The following is a 19,771-nucleotide window of genomic DNA, read 5'->3' as shown; positions in this document are numbered from 1 at the left end:
GGCAGCTTCCTGGGCGTGTCTGCTAAGTTCTCTGTGCATGTCCAAAATGGAGTCACTCCTGCTCACACAAAACTCAGTCCGACAGCTTCCAAGGGTGCTCTACGCAATGTACGTAATACATTTGGGCATTTTCTCCTGTGAACCTGCCTGATGCTCATGTGATTAGCCAGAAAAACCCAGGAGGGTGGCGGGAGGACTCTTCCGCCCCAAAGGCACACGGGTGAGTGTGTCAGGGATCTGAGAGGGCTTGCGATCTCCAGGTCCAGCTGTGGAGGCCCACAGGCGGCAGTGCCCCCGCCCTCCGCCTCTCCCAGGTGCTGACGCTGGTTCTCCCACCTGTTGATCTGTGTCACCTGTGGGCTCCTACCAGCCCCTTGCAGCCCCACAGGCCAGTCCCCTCACCAGGTCCCAATGCATGCAGACCTGAGTAGCTGCTGGCCCCAGGACAAGCCCTAAGGACCATCGATGGTGGGTCCTGTGCTGTGTGACTTATGCTGCTTTAACAGCTGTTCCATACACGGGGAAGCAGAATGGACACGTGTGAGAGCCTCAATGCAGGAGTGAGTGGCCACCACTAGGGGGCAGTGTGGCTCTGCCAGCGGTAGCGTGGTGCGCTGGTCCTGGGGACTCTTAGGGGACCGCTGGGGGCCAAATAGGCTGGCCACCGCTACCCTGCGAGCGCAGCTGGGGAGGGCAGGCCTCCTGCTTGGAATTTGGCCAGGGCCAGTGCCAGTGCCAGGCAGCTCCCAAGGGTTCGGAGACCTCGCCCCAGGGTGCAGACCTTCTGAGGGTCCAGTGGAGGTACAATCGGGCCTTCGTCATCAGGGACAGGAGCAGGTGCCTTGCCCAGAGCAGTGCCTGGAGGCAGAAACTGCGGAGCCCGAGCTGTGGGCACCATCCCTGGCCCCTCGCTGAGCCCTGTTCTTGCAGCCAGGCCATGGGGTTCTGCCCACCTGCCCAGCCTGTGCCTGCGTCTGGGGTGTAGGCGGGCGCCTCAAAAACACATAGCTGCTTTGTGTTCATTTTTAACATAAGACCTAGGCCACTAAAAGCTCTTTTTCTCCAGGAAAAAACAAGCAAACAGATTTCCCCAAACTGGAGAGGTGCGTGTCGGTGGCACAGTAAGCCTCCATGGCCTGGCCTTCCCAGAGGAGGTGTCAGCATGCCAGTGGGAATAAACACTGACCCGCCTGTGGCCAGGTGACTGGTCAGGACCCAGCCCTAGCCCAGGAACAGGCCCATGGTGGCTTGGGGCTGGAGGGCAGGGGGGCACTGCCTCCCACAGAAGGCCTGGGGGCAGGCACCTGTGGTCATGAGTCCTGTGGGTCCCTCTTTCTGTGGGTGCCTGAGATGCATCCTGCCGTCAAGGAGACAAGAGTCCCTGCCTAGCCAGGATCTGCCTGAGTGACGCAGTCCCCTGCCAGGTTGTAATGGACGTATCTGAGGCCAAGTCCCTCTGCCAGCCCTCCAGCACGTCCCAGGACAGAGTCCCAGAGGAGCTGGGCTGGGCGGCACCCGCACTCCCCAACTGCTCCCCCCACCTACCCCAAAGGCAGAGCCGCGTCCCCATTGTATCACCAGCTCCCAGCCTTCCTGCCATTGTTTTTATGTTGTGTTAAAATACACATAACGTATTATAAAATTCACCGTCTTAACCACTTTAAGTGCACGGTTCATTCACATTGTTGTGTGGCCATCACCACCATCTCCAGAACCTTCCTTCTCCCCACACTGAAACTCTGGCCACTATCTACTTTCTGTCTATGAATTTGACTGCTCTAGGGACCTCGTGTGAGGGGGATCACACGGGATTTGCCTTTCTGCGTCTAGCTTATTTCACCCAGCACAGTGTCCCCAGGGTCCATCCACGTTGTAGCAGGTGTCAGAATGTCCTTCCTTTTGAAGGCTGCGTGTACTCCACTGTGTGGACAGACCATGTCTATTGTCCAGTTATGGGCATGGCTATTGTGAGTGTGGGGACAGAGTCCCAGAGAGCATTTTCCAGGCTCTCGGCCTCATGTGGAAAGGTGCTGGTCGGTTATTAGATGGCCACCAGCTGTAATCAGATGGCCATCCGCTGTGGCTGGGTGGCCATCAGCTGTTACCGGTTAGCCATTAACCACTACTATAACTGCCATGTCTACGCTAGGGGGTTGGTTGGCAGAGAAGCAGATGGCAGGTTGTGGCTCGTGTGGCTCCTGCTTCCTGTGTCTCGCCCGGCCGCCAGCGAGACGGGGGTACAGGAAGACCCCTTGTTGGGGTACTAGCGGGTTGTTTGCTCCCTGTATCTTCAACCCAGCTGCCAGAGAGAATGTAGTGGTATAAACCCCCCATGACTCCGTGGGTGTTCCTTTTTGGCCTCGCCATGTACTGCGTTCTGGCGCGGGGAGCGGGACCAGATCCCCTGCAGGACAGTGACTAATGCTCTGCTGCAGTTTTTACTATTATTGTTATTGATAAATTGATAGGTGAAAACTCTGGTGATTGAGTTTTGTTTTACTTTTAACCTACTATCCAGATTTATCAAACCCTGGCATTATGCCTTGTTTCCATTTTTCAGTGGAAACCACGGGGAGCTAGCACTCCCCACCCCCATCCCTCTTCCTCTCCCCAAAGGACGTGTCATGAATTTGGGGTCACAGGCTGTTCTATGCTTTTATGTCTTCAAAATGTTTGACCCTGGTATTTCACCACTTTGAAAATTTTAAGTGGCACTGTGCTGGCTCTGGAACTCTTTTCTTTTACTCCTTTTTCTCAATGCGGAGCTGTTGAGAGGTGCCCGGGTTGGGGACGTGGCCACCAGGTGGCAGGAGGCTACTGGCAACAGGTCCTGGCTCCGGCTCCCCCTGGGCGACCAGGCGCAGCAGCTGCACATTGGAGCCTAAGAACGGGGCTGGATGTGGGCGCCAGCCAGGCCCCCCTCTACCCCCCCGACTGCGATCCGGCCAGTGGTGGGCAGGGAGGGGTGTGGAAGGGTGGGCTCCACTCAAGGGCAGGGACCTTGGCACAGAATGACCGACAGGGAGTTCCCCGGGAGCTGAGGGGCAAAGTGCGGTATCAGGTCCCTCCTGTAGGAGGGAGAGTGGACAGAGCTGTGCTGGAGGTCCCCATGGGCAAGCCTGGCAGGCATGGTATGTGAGGGAGGGTTGCAGACCTTGACGTTGTAACCCAGGGGTAGCCGTCACTGGTCGGACTGTTGGCAGATGGTCAGTGGGTAGTAAGAGTGCTCCGTGATGGACACGATGAGCTTGGCACCTGTGTCTAAAAATACGTCTATGGGGGGCGTCTGGGTGGTTCAGTTGGTTAGAGTGTGAGCTCTGAACAACAGGGTCGCCGGTTCGATTCCCACATGGGCCAGTGAGCTGCACCCTCCACAACTAGATTGAAGACAGCCAGCTGCCACTGAGCTTCCGGAGGGGAGGCTGGATGGATGGCTCAGTTGGTTAGAGCGCGAGCTCTCAACAACAAGGTTGCCAGTTCAATTCCCACATGGGATGGTGGGCTACAACCCCTGCAAGTAAGATTGAAAACAGCGACTGGACTCGGAGCTGAACTGCGCCCTGGAAAAACACACTGTTCCCTAATAGTCCCCAATAAAAACAATTTTAAAAATTAAAAATAAATCTGTCTGTGGGCGGAGCAGTTGGACTCAGCACTGGAAGCAGGTTTGCAGGAAGACATGGGATTGGAGGAGCCCCGGAGTCCCATACGGCCCTCCCCACTGTCACCTGCCCTCACCTGCTCACTCCTGCCTATACCTGCCCTCACGCCCCCTCACCTGTACTCAATGGCCCTCACGCACCTTCATCTGCCCTCACCTGCCCTCACCTGCCCTCACCTGTCCATACCTACTCTCACCTGCCCTCCTGGCTCTGGGACCCTCACTGACCCAGGCCCCTGGGGCCCTCAGAGCTGACAGCAGCCAGGTGGGGCAGTGTAATGGCCCTGAGGGTGGGGGTACCCCTCCTGGGACCAGGCGGCATGCTGACTCCTGAGGCTGTGGGCTCTACCACCACTTTTTGCTGAGTCTGAGCAGTCACTGCATCCCCTGAGATGGCCCCGTGTGGTAGTGCTGCTGACTTCTCAAACGAAGCCTGAAATCGGACGTATTTATGGGAAAGCCCTGATTTTTAACTAATTAAAACTTTTAAATTAGTTAAAACTAATTAAAATTGACTAAATTTGTACCAACTAAAACTAATTGAAATCTTTTCAGAACAGTGGGCAGACTGAACCCCAGCATGGCAGGCGGGGGATGGTGGCTGGGCGGGGCCTGAGGGCCTGAGCCAGGACCAGCCCGGTACCCAGGACAGGGCAATAGAAAAGAAGTGAGTCCATGTGGCTGTCACTCATGCCTGTTGGCCACGCCGAGGTTTCTAAATTGACAGAAACAGAGGTTTCTGGGAGTTGCTGGGGTAGGGCCAGGGAAGACGTGTGCTGGGTGGCCGTCCTTGCAGCAACCCCTGTGCATGCCCATGTCTCTGTTCTCTGGAACAGCGTCCTCCCGGCCTCCCTCGGCCCAGGCTGGCCTGCTGCTGCTCCTCTGCCCGCCAACGGGTGCAGCTGTGTGAGTGCCTTTTCCCTCAGGTGACGAAAGCCTGACACGCGTGGGGCAGGTGGGGACCAGCTGGTATGGGGTGAGCCACCAGGCAGATCATGGACTGCGCACCCTGGGATGGGTGGGGTCCTTGTGGCGGCTGTCCTCACTGCCCTCCAGATGCTTGCCCTGAGGGGATTTCATGGCCCTCAGGGTGACGAGAGGGAAGGGCTCATCACAGCTCAGGAGAGGAACCCACAGCTGAGCTAAGAATGCAGAGCCACTCAGGGCCAACAGAAACGACCCCGCGAGGCCTGGGTGACGTCCTGGGCCTTGGCCCTGAGACTTGGGCGGGGCCTCCCATGGCTAATAGGGAGGACGCTCATTGTTTCAACGCTTGCTCCCTGCTTGGAGGGTACAACCGGGCCACCTGCTCGGGGGCAGTTTCGGGGTCATGCTCTCCAAGGTAGGCTGCTGAATGGCTTGATTCTTTATTTAACTGTTCTCCTCCTGTAGCTTCATTGTCCCTTTTCTTTTTCATGCTTCACTTTACCCCTCATCATATTTTTTGAATGGGGAATATTGGGGAACAGTGTGTTTCTCCAGGGCCCATCAGCTCCAAGTTGTCCTTCAGTCTAGTTGTGGAGGGCGCAGCTCAGCTCCAAGGCCAGTCGCCATTTTCAATCTAGCTGCAGGGGGTGTAGCCCACCATCCCATGCGGGAATTGAACCGGCAACCTTGTTGAGAGCTTACTCTAACCAACTGAGCCATTCAGCCGCCCCTCCAGCAGCTCAGCGGCAGCTCATTGTTTTCAGTCTAGTTGTGGAGGGCGCAGCTCACTGGCCCCTGTGGGAATCAAACCGGCAACCCTGTTGTTCAGAGATTACACTCCAACCAGCTGAACCATCCAGCCGCCCCCACCCCTCATCGTTTTTAAACATTGTATTCCCATCCCCCACCCCTTCCCTTTGTCAACCATCAGTTCTCTGTATCTATGGGTCTGTTTCTGTTTTGTTTATTCATTTGTTTGGGTTTTTTTTTAGATTCCACGTATGCGATCATATGGTATTTGTCTTTTTTTTTTTAAGGCTTAAAATGTATTTTAATAAGTTGATGCTGCATGACCGCTTCATTTCCCAGAAAAATTCCAAACGGCATCAGGGACAAATCAAACATGGTACACCGATAAAAGCGCACAGCATAACTACTAAGATAGGCAAGGCTAAGAGCTACTGTCAGACCTTCTGCATACAGCAACCCTGTTCCCAGATTGTACTAGGCCTATCAAGAAAAGCTATGAACAGCAACAGCAGACACAAAGGGGCCACTCCTGGGTTGTCCTTACCCAAGAAAAAGATGGAGGCAAGTTAACACAAGATTTTTTAAAGATATACTAAAATGAAAATCTCTAAGAGAAAATGTCTTCCTTAGGACATGGAGGGGTAATATATGGGGTATAACAGAACCGTACATGTGTTATCTGCGACCTCTGCGGACATTTGCCTGAATTCCCCCCTGGGAGTGAATGGAGAATGAGACTAAGGTCATTGGGGGATGTTGCGTTTTTTGTGGTGGATGTGGCAGTGTCTCTGAGGTTGGGGGATTATAAAGAATGAGAACCCATGTAGAAACAGGATGGACGAAGAATGGAATGATCCAGATTAATGGGGGCTGTAACTGGATCCATTTTGCCACGATCCCCCCACCCCCCAATAATCACGAGACTTCAGGAATGCACCACAGTTTAGGTTAGTTAATCAACATACCACATAATTGACTTGTTAAATACGGCCCCTCCCTTGCCCTCTGCCTCCAGCATACTCCCTAGAGTAGTACAGGCAGGGAAGACCTAACTATTGGAGGAATCCCTAACACTTTTCCAGGGTAGAATTCTGGCTAGTCCAAAAAGGGTCCATCTTTTAAAGGTGTTGGGAAACTAGACACTGCAACTTTATTAGTATCGGCGACGTTTGGTTGGAGCGAATTCAGCTCCAGGAGCTGCACGGTTGAATGCAGGAGGGGTTCCACCGATTGCACCAATTCCTTCCATTGCAGCAGCTTGGCCAAAGCGTTCAGTTGTTGGTGGGGTCAGCCCCAAGGTTCCATCTGGCATCATAGCGGCACGTCCTGCAGGAGCTGTGGTACCAGTTGGTACAGGAGCAGGGGCATGGCACCTCTGTTGTTTATGCCATAGCACCTCCCATAGCCATCTGGCCCATCCGAGTCTCCTGCTCTCTCGCATCAGGGAAGGCTCCCTTGACTCCTTCCTGCTGTCGCGGCATCATTTCTTCCTGTTGTCGCTGCATCTCTTCCTCGCGGCGCCTGCGCTCCTCCTCCTGCCTGAGCTCCAGCTGCTTTCGTTTTTTGCACTTCTTGGTTGTGCAGCTCTTCCATTCTCCGAAGTTCTTCTTGACGCTGCATCAGATCCTGCCTAGTTAACATGACCTGGTGCTCACGGCGGGCGGCCTCCAGCTCCAGCTCCAGCTTCTCACGGGCCTCCTCAATGTTGTGGTCCACCTGGTCCTGCTGCTGCTTCTCCATCTCAGTGAGTGCCTTCCAGCGCCTGGCATACTCCTCAAAGGAGCCAGGCTGTGCGAATCTAGGTGGCTGCTCGCGCTCCTTGTGAAATTGCTGGTTCTTTATGACCAGCTTCTCTGGAAGTCCCTCTTCATCATCTAACTGGTCCATGGGCTCTATAGTCTCAGGGTGAGGAAACGTGGTTAGCAGGAAAGAGCCTTCACTGCATCTGTCCAGAGCTTTCCGAGCAGCTGGCTTCCCTGAGAACTCAACAGTGCCTTTTCCTGAGGGCTTTTCTCAGTCATCCACAATGACCACAGCCCTCTCCACGTGGCCGAACCCAGAAAAGGCTTCCTCCAGCAGCTCGTTAGACACATACTGAGGAAGGTTTCGGACCGTAAGGGATGCGCTATGGCAGGCAAAGCGCACACGCAGCTGCTTTCCACGGAGTGGCGTGTTGTCCAGCTCCACTTTGGCAATCTCTGCTAGGGTTTGTGTTTCCAGTCGGATAAAGCCTTTATCCTTCTGAATGAAGACTTCGCCTGCCTTCCCATATTTCTCAGTTTCCTCATTTCCTCCTCAGTGATGTCAGGGGGAAGGTCGCCCACAAAGAGCTGGCTCTGTTGGGTGAAGGTCTTCTCTCCGGGTTTCATAAAATTCTTCAGGTCAATAGTCAAGCCTTCATTTGGGCTGCTGGCTTGCTGCCCATTTGCAGGTATTGCTGTTGGCGGTGGCTGCTGCTGGTGCTGCTGCTGGTGCTGCTGCTGGTGCTGCTGCTGGTGCTGCTGCTGGTGTTGCTGGTGCTGCTGCTGGTGCTGCTGGTGGTGCTGCTGGTGGTGCTGCTGGTGGTGGTGGTGCTGCTGCTGGTGCTGCTGCTGGTGCTGGTGGTGGTGCTGCTGGTGCTGGTGGTGCTGCTGGTGCTGCTGGTGCTGCTGCTGGTGCTGCTGATGGTGGTGGTGGTGCTGCTGCTGCTGCTGGTGCTGCTGGTGGTGCTGCTGGTGGTGCTGCTACTGGTGCTGCTACTGGTGCTGCTGGTGGTGCTGGTGGTGCTGCTGGTGGTGCTGCTGGTGGTGCTGCTGGTGCTGGTGGTGCTGCTGCTGGTGCTGCTGCTGGTGCTGGTGGTGGTGCTGCTGGTGCTGGTGGTGGTGCTGCTGGTGCTGGTGGTGCTGCTGCTGGTGCTGCTGCTGGTGCTGGTGGTGCTGCTGCTGGTGGTGCTGCTGGTGCTGGTTGTGCTGCTGGTGCTGGTGCTGCTGCTGGTGCTGGTGCTGCTGCTGGTGCTGGTGCTGCTGCTGGTGCTGCTGCTGGTGCTGCTGGTGGAGCTGCTGGTGGTGCTGGTGGTGCTGCTGGTGGTGCTGGTGGTGCTGCTACTGGTGCTGCTGGTGGTGCTGGTGGTGCTGCTGGTGGTGCTGCTGGTGCTGGTGGTGCTGCTGCTGGTGGTGCTGCTGGTGCTGCTGGTGCTGCTGCTGGTGGTGCTGCTGGTGCTGGTTGTGCTGCTGGTGGTGCTGCTGGTGCTGGTGCTGCTGCTGGTGCTGGTGGTGCTGCTGGTGCTGGTGGTGCTGCTGGTGGTGGTGCTGCTGGTGCTGCTGGTGGTGCTGCTGGTGCTGCTGGTGCTGCTGGTGCAGCTAGTGGTGCTGGTGGTGCTGCTGGTGGTGCTTCCTTGCAGCATGGATTTACTTCTCCAAGTTAAAGGTTTTATTACTCTGCATTTCTGCACCCTTCTACCGATTGTTCCCTCTCCTCGGAGTAATGGCGACGGTATTTGTCTTTTTCTGTCTGATTTATTTCACTTAGTATGATACCCTCACAGTCCATCCATATTGTCGCAAATAATAGGATTTCATTCTTTGTTATGGCTGAGTAGTAAACCATTGTACAACCTCTTCCTTATCCAGTTGTCTATCGATGGGCACCTAGGTTGTTTCCATGTCTTGCCTATTGTGAATAATGCTGCAATGAACATGGGGGTGCATATATCTTTTCAAATAAATGTTTTGGATTTCTTCAGATAAATACCGTGAAGTAGAATTGCCTCGTTATGACGTAGTTCTCTCTTGAACTTTTTGAGGACACTCCACACTGTTTTCCATGGTGGCTGCACCAATTTGCAATCCCACCAACAGTGCACAGGGTTCCCTTTCTAAACCACATCCTCACCAATGCTTGTTATCTCTTGTCTTTCTGATGATGGCCATGCTGACAGGTGTGAGGTGGTATCTCACTGGTGTGGCTCGATATTTTCAACCGTGGCCACACCCTTATCCCAGCCTTGTCTCAGTGGTTAAGGAGTGGTTAACTCCCTTGCCCTCATCATGGTGGTCCCCAAATCCACACATTTATGAGGGCTGTGACATGGGCCATCCAGAACCACTGAGGTCATGGGAGAGGCACTGGGACTCTGGAGCCTGAGGACAAGCTGTGGCCATCCATGAGGCTGACTTGCCAGGGTCCCTGGGCAACCTAGACATGGCCCAGGACAGAAAGGAGCCACATACAGTGCCGTCTGCCAGCATCTGCACTAACCACCTTGACGCGCAGCGCGGTCAGGGCCGAGCTGCGCTCCCACTTTCATGGGGAATTCCTGTCTAGAAGATGGAGGAGCATCAGCCCAAACCCAGCTTGGGCTGGGCTCCATCGACTGTGGTACTACGTGGACAACCCAGTGTCTGAGGTTCCCCACCTTCTCCTGCACCTGCACTGTCCCCCACGGTGTCTGCTAGCCACGTTGTCTTTACACAGTAATTGAATGGAACCTGAGGTCAGTCAGTTCCTCAACTGCATGAGTCACATTTTGGTGCTCAGTGGGTGCATGTGATTGGGCAGCACAGACACAGACCATTTCCATCATTGCAGGGAGCCCCGTGGGCAGCACTGACCCAAGTGACCTTCCACAGCCACCTGGACATGACCCCCCAACTAAGGCTCCCCATGCCAGCCACTCCAGCCCCCAGATTGGGTCCCTCCCCATCCAGCTGTGTACAGCAGGAGAGAAGAAGGTGGATGACCACAGGGGCATGAGAAGAAAGAGGTGCCCCATGAGCCCAGTGGTCAGTGTCGGAGGGTCCTGCCTCTGCCCCATCCCACCGGCAGCTGCTTCTCCCTGGGGTGGGGGAGCCACCAAGGTGGGCGGGCAGGGGCGTAAAGGTGCCCTCGACATGCAGCAAGGTGGGGACATGGGAAGGGGTCCAAAATCCCATGTCCCACACCAAACTTGTCTGCAACTTGCTGTGGATTCAGACAACCCTCAAGAGCCAAACAAAACACCAAGAAATGCTAGAATCATAAGAGGATCAAGTAATGTAGCTAGTTAAATACGCATGTATGGACCTATTTTATATATAAAATGAGGTATACTTAGAAATCACATAAAGCAAAACTGCTGGAATTATAAGATGTGGACAGTCCCATCCACAGTTATAGCTGGTGATTTCAAAGCCCTGTCTTAACAAATTGACAGAGAACTCAGAAAATGCATATCCAACTTGAATGATACCATCAACCAAATTAGTGCATCTAGAACGTGCCACCCAACAGCAGTAGAACACAGTCCCTTCAGCTGCACACAGACAACTGACGAAAGTAGAACATAAGACCGTAATCTGGGTCATAAAACAATTCTCAATACATTTAAAGGGTCCAAGTCATTCAAATCAGTATACTCTCAGACCACATGGATATAACAAAACTGGATAACCTCCAGGTGTTTAGAGACATCAAACAGATATCTAAGTGACACACAAGTCAAAGAGAAAAATCAGGGACATTAGAAAGCATTTTGAATTGGATGAAGATGAAAACACAACCCACCAAAATTTGAGGGTTTTTTCTACCTTCTCTGTTTTAATTGAACATCTTATATGATTCCATTTCATCTCCTCTCTTAGCATATATTTTTTAATGTAAAAACTTTTAAATGTTAATCCTAGAGTTTGGAGCTAAGCCCACTTTCAGTGAGCACTAGGCTGCCTTGTGTGGAGTGGAGGTACCTTGTAAGAGAGAGTTCCCAGTTCCTCTCCCCCATCCTCAAGGCCACTGCTGGCACTTGTTTCACTTATCCATAATTCTAACCATGCAGCACAGTTGCTATTAGTACCTTAAACAAAGTTACATTATTTTAGATCAATTAAGAATAAAGGGGAAAAGGATTTCATTTTACCTTATTTCTTCTTAAACATTGTTCATTTCTTTATGTAGATCTGAGTTTCTGACCTATATCACTTCCTTCTCCCAGAAGAACTGTTTTTTTGTTTGTTTGTTTTGTTTTAACATTTCTTATAGAGCAGGTCTGCTGGCAATGACCTCCCTCAGTTTTTGTTTGTCTGAGAAAGTATTTCTCCTTCATTCTTGAAGGATAGTTTCACCAGATATAGAATTCTAGGTTGGTGAATTTTTCCTTTCAGCACTTTAAATATTTCACTCCTGTCTCTCCTTGGTTGAATGTAGATGCAGAAATTCTCAACTAAATGTTAACAAATTGTACCTGATGGTAGATGAGAATACACAGTGACTAGTGGGATTTATCCCAATAATGCAAGGTTGTTTCCATTTACAGACGTTTGAAAATCCATGTAATTCAACACAATAAGAAAAGGCATGTGGTCATCTCAACAGATACAGAAATGTTCCTGAGGAGCCTTAAATGCATATTGCTCACTGAAAGAAGTCAGTCTGAAAAGGCTCCATATTGTACGATTTCAACTATATGACATTCCGGAAAAGGTGGAACTATTGTGAAAGTCAGAGATATGTGTTGCCAGGAGTTTGTGAGGAGGGCTGGGGGTTGGGTAGGTGAAGCACTTGTTTTGTTTTAGCATGGTAAAATTATTCTGTATGAAACTAATGGTGGATATATGACATTATGCATTTATCAAAAACTTATAGACTTTTACAGCACCTAGAGTACACCTTATTGTATGCAAATTAAAAATAGTTTAGGAGGTTGGGGGCTCTCAGGATGCAACCCAACATGTGACAAAACAATCCAGCTGTATTAGAAATGATAAAAATCCTCACTGAAGAGGGTAGGCACTGACCTACTTGGGAATGGCCGGTTTGGGAGATGAGCAGCCTCAAGAGGGACTGTTCGGGAGGTGCCATGGGCCAGTGGCTCTTACTGCTGTGCCTGTGACGGACCCGAGCACCTGGGGGAGTGGATGGCAATGCGCCAGGTGTCTCCTGTGAGAGGGGAGGCTGCACGTAGCAAGGGCAGGAGGCTGGATGGTCCCTGTGCGGTGGCTCCAGCTTAGCTCAGTGTAGATGCCGACAGCTGCATACAGGAGCACGGAGGGATGTGTGTAGACACAGGCTGACACACACACACACACACACACACACACGTCTCCCCGCTCTGTCAGCTGAGAGCTCCTGGAAGCAACACCACCCCGGCAGCAAATCACACGCACACCGGCACCCACTTTCTTCCGTTCTCGAACACCTTTCTTTCATGAGAGGAACCAGGCTCCTTGGAGAAGTGACTGATTCTGGGACAGGGCAGGGAATACGCAAATGAGCCTGGAGCAGCTTGTGGGGCCAGGAAGTAGGAAAGTGCTAAACACACACAAACAAAACACCCCAGGCTGATGGGGTGCCTCAAAGAGTTACAGGAGTCAACTGAAAGCGCTCCCATGACAGAAGCTGCAGCAGGTCCAGCCCCGAGTCTAAAATCAACATCCACGTGTCACACAGACGTGAATAAATGACTGGCGAGTCCGTGGGGAGAAGAGGAAACTCCCGTGCAGACACTCCACGTGCCTTCTGTGGCCGCCCCATTCTCTGGGTGGGACACACTGTCCCCCTAGGTGTGGGCTGTGCACGGCGACCTCTGGCCACAGAGGACGGGGGGAGGGGGGAAGAGTGATGTGGAGTGGAGGGGCTGGACAGACTCCTCTCCGCTGGGGCCACGGTCAGCACTAAGGACGGTCATGGTGATGAGACGGAGCCTTGATGTGTGATGGGAATGCACGTGACCTCTGTGGCCTCCCTCCCGACAACCCGTGTCCCCAGTCCAATCACGAGAAGTCATCATGCTGACCCCAGGGAAGGGACATCCTACAAAATGCCTGACCAGCCCTCCTCACCACGGTCAAGGTCACCAAGGCCATCAAGAAAAGTCTCAGAAACTGTCACAGCCCAGAGGAGCCCTCGGGACACAGCGACCAAATGTCATGTAGTGTCCTGGCTGGGATGCTGACAGGAAAGGACAGTAAGTAAAATCTAATAATGTCTGAATAAAGTATGGACTTTAATTAGTACTAACATATCAATATTGATTCATTAACTGCAATGAATGTACCAGATGAATGGAAAATGTTTATAAAGTGGGAGATGGATGCGTGCCGTGTGGAAAACCTTTGTATTGTCATTACAATTTCTCTATAAATCTAAAACTTTTATAAAAATAGTTTTTTTTAATAAAAAACTATATTAGAAGATAAAAAAACAGCCAAGATTTTGCCCATGGCAAATAAGCACACGTACAGGGGTCATTATTCACTAGGGACAAGCAGACTAAGCCCCACAAGACAGCAGTGCACACCTGCTAGATGGCTGAACGGAAAGCCCGAACGTTCCAAGTGTTGGCCAGGTAGAGCGCCTGGCACCGCCCCCACTGTAGTGGGGAGGTCGCAGGCAGGACATCGGCATGGCCCAGCCACTCCACTCCTGGGTATGTGCCCAAGAGAAACAAAAGCATACGATCAGCACAGCTCTAGCTGTAATGGCCAGAAGCTAGCACTCGCCCAGTGGCCATCATGGGCTCACTGCAGAGTGGCGCGTCCACACCCGGGCAGACAGCAGCAGGGAAAGAGACAGGTGGTGGCCACCTGGCATCGCGGGGTGTCTCAGGGTGATCTCCCCGTGTCACACAGGATGCCCCCCGACAGGTGTACTTGCCAGTGATTCTATGGACAGGGCATTCTGGGGCATGTGGGTCAGACGACTGTGGCAGGGGCAGCAAGAAACTTGGGGTACATGTGTTCTGATCTTGATTGTAGTGATTGTTTCACAAGTGTGTGCAAATCAACTGTCCACTCTAAGTGTGTGGAGTTTATCCGTGTTCCTAGTAAAGCTGCAGGGAAAAGCACACTGCAACCCGAGAAACCAGAATTGTGGGTTTTGGTAAAATCTGTGAGTTGCTGGTGTTGCAGGCAGGGGGACGGTCGTAAGCAGCTGAGAGCACAGCGCTGCCTCTGGTGTTTACCTCGAGTGTGCGAAAGTCTTCTCGGGGTTTTAAAATGATAAACATGCTTTGAAAATGCCCTGATCGCAAACACAAATGATTGAAACTGGCGCCCACTGAGAGGAGCTGTGTCACTGGACCTGATTAAACGTCATCCAGCCTCGTGGCACGGCAAGCAGCTCTGATGGAGAAAGTCATAATTTTTAAAGCAAACGTGTCATCTGAATTCTGCCTTTGAACCCGGCTCATGTTTAAAAAGGAACCCATGTAAGAGCCGCCTTTTTCTTCCCCCCCCTTCTTCCGCACCCCCCCTCCACACTCTGGTTAAAGCCATTGTTTCTCAGTCTAGTTGTGTAGGACACGGCTCCCTGGCCCGTGCTGGTATTATGAGCCTTGCGCCCCCTCCCACCGCCCTGCTGAGGCAGTCTCACGCTGGCCGCCGGGTGCTCATGGCAGCACACGGTAGCCCACGGCAGCTCGTGGCAACTCACGGCAACTCACACCAACCTCCAACTGCTCACTGCAGCCCAGCTCCAGGGAGAGCTGTTGTTCACAATCCTAGCTGTAGAGGGCGCAGCTCACTGGCCCATGTGGGAATCACAGGGGCGACCTTGGCGGCGTTAGGAGCACAGCGCTCCTACCACCTGAGCCACCGGGCCAGCAAGAGCCGGCTTTTCTTTAGCAGCTGAGTGGAACCGCCCCACTGAGTTCCTTGGCAGGAAGACAGCACCCTGGGTTGGCATCCTGATTGGAGCGGAGGGCGGGGGGGATGATCAGATTTGGTCCCCAGAACTCAAATGGAAATTTCCAGAGACTTTTTTCCTTCGTCATATCTTTAATTTATCAAATGGATCTCTGCTGCTCTGATTGCCAGCTTTGCACAGCTGCCAAGGCAAGGGCTGGAATGCATCTCTGGGAGACGTTTGGAGCTCGGTGCTCCATCTGCCCACCCAGATATCAGGACCAGAGGGATGTGAGGACCAGTGCCGGGCTCCCAGCCCTGCTGCAGGCCTACCTCCCACACCACCCCTGAGAGCACAGCTTCTTTGGCGAACAAGTGTGGGGTGCTCCTGGACTCGGGGAGCTGTGCTCCAGGCCAGGGTGGGTGGCATGGGTTCTGGTCACTCTGCCCGACCTAGAGAACTGATTGACTGTCTCTGGGCCCCACTTTCTCCCCACAGGTGAGGGCTCCCTCCTAATCCAACATCCCAGGGCTCTGTGACCTAGATCAGTGCTTTTATGGAGCGTGGTGTGGCTGTGTTAGAGGTCAGCGGTCAGCCACTGGGCCCCACTGGACAGAGGGCACCTGGCGTTTCAGCAGAGGCAGTAGATTTAACTTAAACTTGGGGAGGGGCGCCATCTGAGAACAGCTCCGGGTCCTGGGATAGGATGGAGCTGAGGGTAAAGAGCTGGGTGAGGCCAGCCTCCCCACTGGCCCTGGCCGCCCCACTGCTGGACTCCCGCCACCTTACCTGGGAAGGGTCTGCCCTGCACGGGATCTGGGGCTGTCAGCCCAGCCGCCTTCTCCCGTTGTTTGGTAACTACCCCGATTTCCATGGATGTCCCTGCTCCTCCAAGCAGACTATGTTGGGGACGCTCACCCTTCCTCAGGGAGGGTGCCCTCTATGGCAGGGCTCTCATGTTCATATCATCTCTCTCTCTCTCTCTCCCCCCCACACACTCCTCCTCTCTGTCTCCCTCTCTCACTGTCCCCCCACCCCTGTGGGTGTGATGCTGGAACCAACAGCTGCTTGGATCATGAGGGAAGCCATGCTGAGGGTGAGACTGGGGGGGGAGGGCGGCATGCACTGCTGTCTGTAGACACATGACTGGAAACCTGATTACTCCATGCCTGAAGCCCGCCTGCCTTGACTGCCTGGTCACCAGAGTCAGCGTCTGCCACCGAGTGCGTGGGGAGCCAGTTTGAGTTGGGCATTCTGTTTCTTAGAACTGAGAGTGTTCACCCGCCTCTAGCACAGGGAAGCATGTTTTCTAGAACTAGAGGGTACCTTGACCCCTCAGGTCGCTAAAGTTGATCCTGCATTGATTCACACACAGAAATAATCATATAATCACACCATAACCAACCCCACAGTGGGAAGCACCTCTGTGTGACAGGTCTTCATGGCAGTAACACATCACCTGCCAGCAGCTTTATGAGGTAGGAACTATAATTACCTCTGTCTGTAGAGGGGAGGAGGCTGGAGAAGACGTGGGGCCACCGCCAAGTCCCCAGGCAGAGGGGAGGGCTGGGGCCACTGAGCAGCCACCTGCAGCCAACCCCTGAGGCCCCATGTGGCATGCACGAGGCAGTGGCCACCAGCGGCCTTTCTCTCGCTGGCGGGCTCTGTGCTGTACTCCAGGTTTTCTTTCTTCGTGGGAGACCCGCAGGTGTCTTCAGAACGCCTGTCACCCAAATTCCTTCCCATCATGCGTCTGGGTTTCTTGGTTTTGATGCTCTAATCTACAGCTGGTCAGTCAGAAGCACAGGTGGTGACCATGTGGACTTGTGATTGGCATCTGAAGTGAGGGGGCGGGGCCGATTATGGGACTGAGCCCTCACCTGTGGGACCTGCCGCGCTCCTGGGGTAGATGGTGTCAGGACTGGATTGAGCTGTAGGATACCAGTGGGAGTTGGAGACCCGCGTGTGGTTGTGGGGAGCAGCAGCCTCAGAAGGGAAGTGTCCTTGTGAGAGTGAAGGAGACACAGGAGTATTTTCCCAGCTCCCCTGGGCCTCACAGGACAGAGACGGAAGGTCTGACCAAGGCACGTGGGACCAGGCTCGGTGGGATAATCTGTGACAGTGTTTGCGTGAGTCCCGTGTCTGTTGGTGAGTCAGTGCCCACAGCTGCCTGGAACTTGTGTGGTCCTCACTGTTCCAGTAGAGAGGACCTGTGAGAGGCTGGCTGGCGACACCGGTGGGGTGGCAGGACCCCAAATGTCAGACCTGCACCCCCAGACCTGGCTGCTGCTTTGAAGGTCCATAGTCCACCAGTCCCACCCACTGCTCCCATCCCCTTCGAATGGAGAAACGCACGTGGGTCTGCTGGCCTCGCTTCTCTCTGCCAGGAGGGGAGGCGGTTACAGGCCCTGTGCGCCTGCTGACCTCTGTGGTCAGAAGCACGTTCCAGAATGGAGGCTTCAGATAGTCCTGGGGCAGACAGCTCACCCCTCCCAGCAAGACCACATTGCCCACCTGCCCGATGCTCCTACTGACCCGAAGCTTGTAAGTCTCTCCACTGTGTGACTCTGCCCGCTCCTCAGAGGATCAGCGTTGGGCTGACGCCCCCTCCTCAGTGCTCCCTGCCGTCCCTGAAGGCTGGGGGGGTGTAATGCAGGGTCTCAGCTCCCGCTCCCCGCATAAGAACGCAGAATATGGTGAGGCCAAAAAGGAACACCCACGGAGCCATAGATAGGGGAGTCATACCACTATATTCTCGATGGCGGCTGGTCGAGACACAAAAACAAATATCCGCCGATACCCCAACAAGGGGTCTGTCCTGCTCACCAGTCTCGTTGGTGGCCGGGCGAGACACAGGAAGTAGGATCCACACGATCCTCCATCCTCCATCCTCCATCCGCACTTGCTAACCCCACTTGCTAGCCAGATTCCGCCGCCCACTTCTCTGCCAACCAACCAACCAACTAGCCTAGCCATGGCAGTTATATTAGTGGCTAACGGCTAGCCGGTAACAGCTGATGGCCACCCAGCCACAGCAAATGACCATCTGATTACAGCTGATGGCCATCTAATAACCGAGCCAGCACCTTTCCACGTGAGGCCGAGAGCCTGGAAACTGCTCTCTGGGACTCTGTCCCCACAGGGAGCCCAGCACCCTGCCTGCTGGCTGAGCTCCAAAACGTCTGGCTCTGGATTCTGCCAGCTGCGCCCCTCCCCCGTGCCCAGGGAGTGATTTGCGCCTTTTTGCAGGCAAGAAGGGGCAGCTGTGGCCTGGTCCCACAGGGGGTTCACAGAAGCACAAAGCTTTCTGAACTCAGCTCAGCAAGAATGCAAGAAACTCAATTTGATACAGGGCTTTCAAGCGCTGGGGTTGAGGGGAGGGTTCAGCGGCAGAAGCTCCCCAGGAAGTGAGGAGGGGCATGTGGGGCCCCCTGACCTCTGAGGGCCTAGGGGCTCCTGCCTTCCAAAAAAGTAGTAAAAATTCTTGTCATGCAGGGTCTCTGGTCCCGCTCCCCGCACAAGAACTCAGGATATGGTGAAGCCAAAAAGGAACACCCACGGAGCCATAGGTAGGGGAGTCATACTGCTATATTCTCGCTGGCGGCTGGGTTGGAGACACAGAAAGCAGGAGCCACACAATCCACAATCCGCCGTCCACTTCTCTGCCAACCAACCAACCAACCCCGTAGCGTAGCCACAGCAGTATATTAGTGGCTAATCGCTAACGGTAATAGCTGACGGCCACTCAGCCACTGCGGATGACCATCTGATTACAGTTTGTGGCCATCTAATAACCTAGCCAGCACCTTTCCATGTGAGGCCGAGAGCCTGGAAACTGCTCTCTGGGACTCTGTCCCTACAATTCTGTTACAACTGCGTTAATATGAACAGCAGTGCACTAATATTATGCATGAAATATGTCCTTCCAGCTGAAAGTTGTTTTTCTTATGATTTAAAAAGTAATTACAACATTGGCGTGGCCCGGGTCCAGCATAGGAGGAGGACCTCAGAGACACTCGGGGTGCGTGTGGGGGGCAGTGGGAGGGGCGGGGCTGCCGCAAGCCCAGTGGGAGGGAGTGGGCACACGTGCGGAGCACCTGGAGCCAGGGCACAGCCCCCACCCCCATCCCAGCTGGTAAAGACTGGATCTGGGAGTATTTGGACCCGAAAGCAGGGACGGAGGTGTCTGCTGGGGGCTCCTGGGCCCCGGGCCGTTTGTGGCCTCCAGGCTGCAGTGCTGGGAAGAAACCCTGGTGGCTGGCTAAGCTGCTGAGAACCTTCTGGCACCTTGAGTGAGCCTGTCATGGCCCTGGGGGCTGGTGTGGCTGGTGTGAGCTACACCCCAGAACTGACAGACCTGCCCACCGCCTCCCTTCCCGTGGGGGAGTGAGGCCAGCAGGGCAGCAGGGCAACGGCCCAGAAGTGGCCCGGCTGTGGACCCTGTCCCATCCTCAGCCTCCGGGGTGGGGTTGGGCTCATGCTGGGCTGAATTGTGCCCCCCTCCCCAGTTCCTATGCTGAGGGCCTGATCCCCAGCAGCTCTGAATGTGGCCGCATTTGGAGGTGAGTCTCTAAGAGGTGATTAAGTTCAATGAGGTCTCTGGGGTGGGCCCTGATCCAACATGACAGGTGTCCTCGTAAGAGGAAGCGATCAGGACACAGAAACACAGGGACGAGCATGTGAGGACACGGAGCAGACGCCGTCTGCACACCCAGGAGCGGCCTCAGCCGGAACAGCCCTGGGACACCTGGATCTCGGCCTCCGGACTCCAGGAATCGGAGAGAATGAACTTCTGTGGTCTGAGCCCCCTGTTTGTTACAGCCCGTGGGCCGCACAAGCTGACCAAGACAGGGGCCCACT

At 54.1% G+C, this 19,771-nt stretch overlaps 1 protein-coding gene and 1 long non-coding RNA gene across 3 annotated transcripts in view; one reads left to right on the top strand and one right to left on the bottom strand.

The window, feature by feature from the left end:
- The window catches only part of LOC141569497 (uncharacterized), a 57,989-nt gene that overhangs the window by 16,027 nt on the left and 22,191 nt on the right, over positions 1-19,771 (top strand). Inside the window, exon 4 of one of the 2 annotated variants that reach the window (XR_012493206.1) lies at positions 11,604-13,384. The exons of the other annotated variant lie outside the window; for it this stretch is intronic. This is a non-coding gene — a long non-coding RNA (uncharacterized LOC141569497). Of the gene's footprint in view, positions 1-11,603; positions 13,385-19,771 lie in introns of those variants that run through there. 2 annotated transcript variants of the gene reach the window in all.
- LOC109436862 (non-POU domain-containing octamer-binding protein) lies at positions 5,815-9,217 on the bottom strand. Its single transcript, XM_074322970.1, is given in 6 exon segments — positions 5,815-6,703; positions 6,706-6,729; positions 6,732-6,900; positions 6,902-7,617; positions 7,620-7,824; positions 8,680-9,217. Coding segments are annotated over 6 exon segments (1,407 nt in total). The 5' UTR covers positions 8,761-9,217; the 3' UTR covers positions 5,815-6,491.

The sequence above is a fragment of the Rhinolophus sinicus genome, linkage group LG01 (assembly GCF_036562045.2).
Source record: "Rhinolophus sinicus isolate RSC01 linkage group LG01, ASM3656204v1, whole genome shotgun sequence".
Lineage (NCBI taxonomy): Eukaryota > Metazoa > Chordata > Mammalia > Chiroptera > Rhinolophidae > Rhinolophus > Rhinolophus sinicus.
Note: the sequence above shows the minus strand (reverse complement) of the source record. Positions and strands in the feature narration are given on the sequence as shown.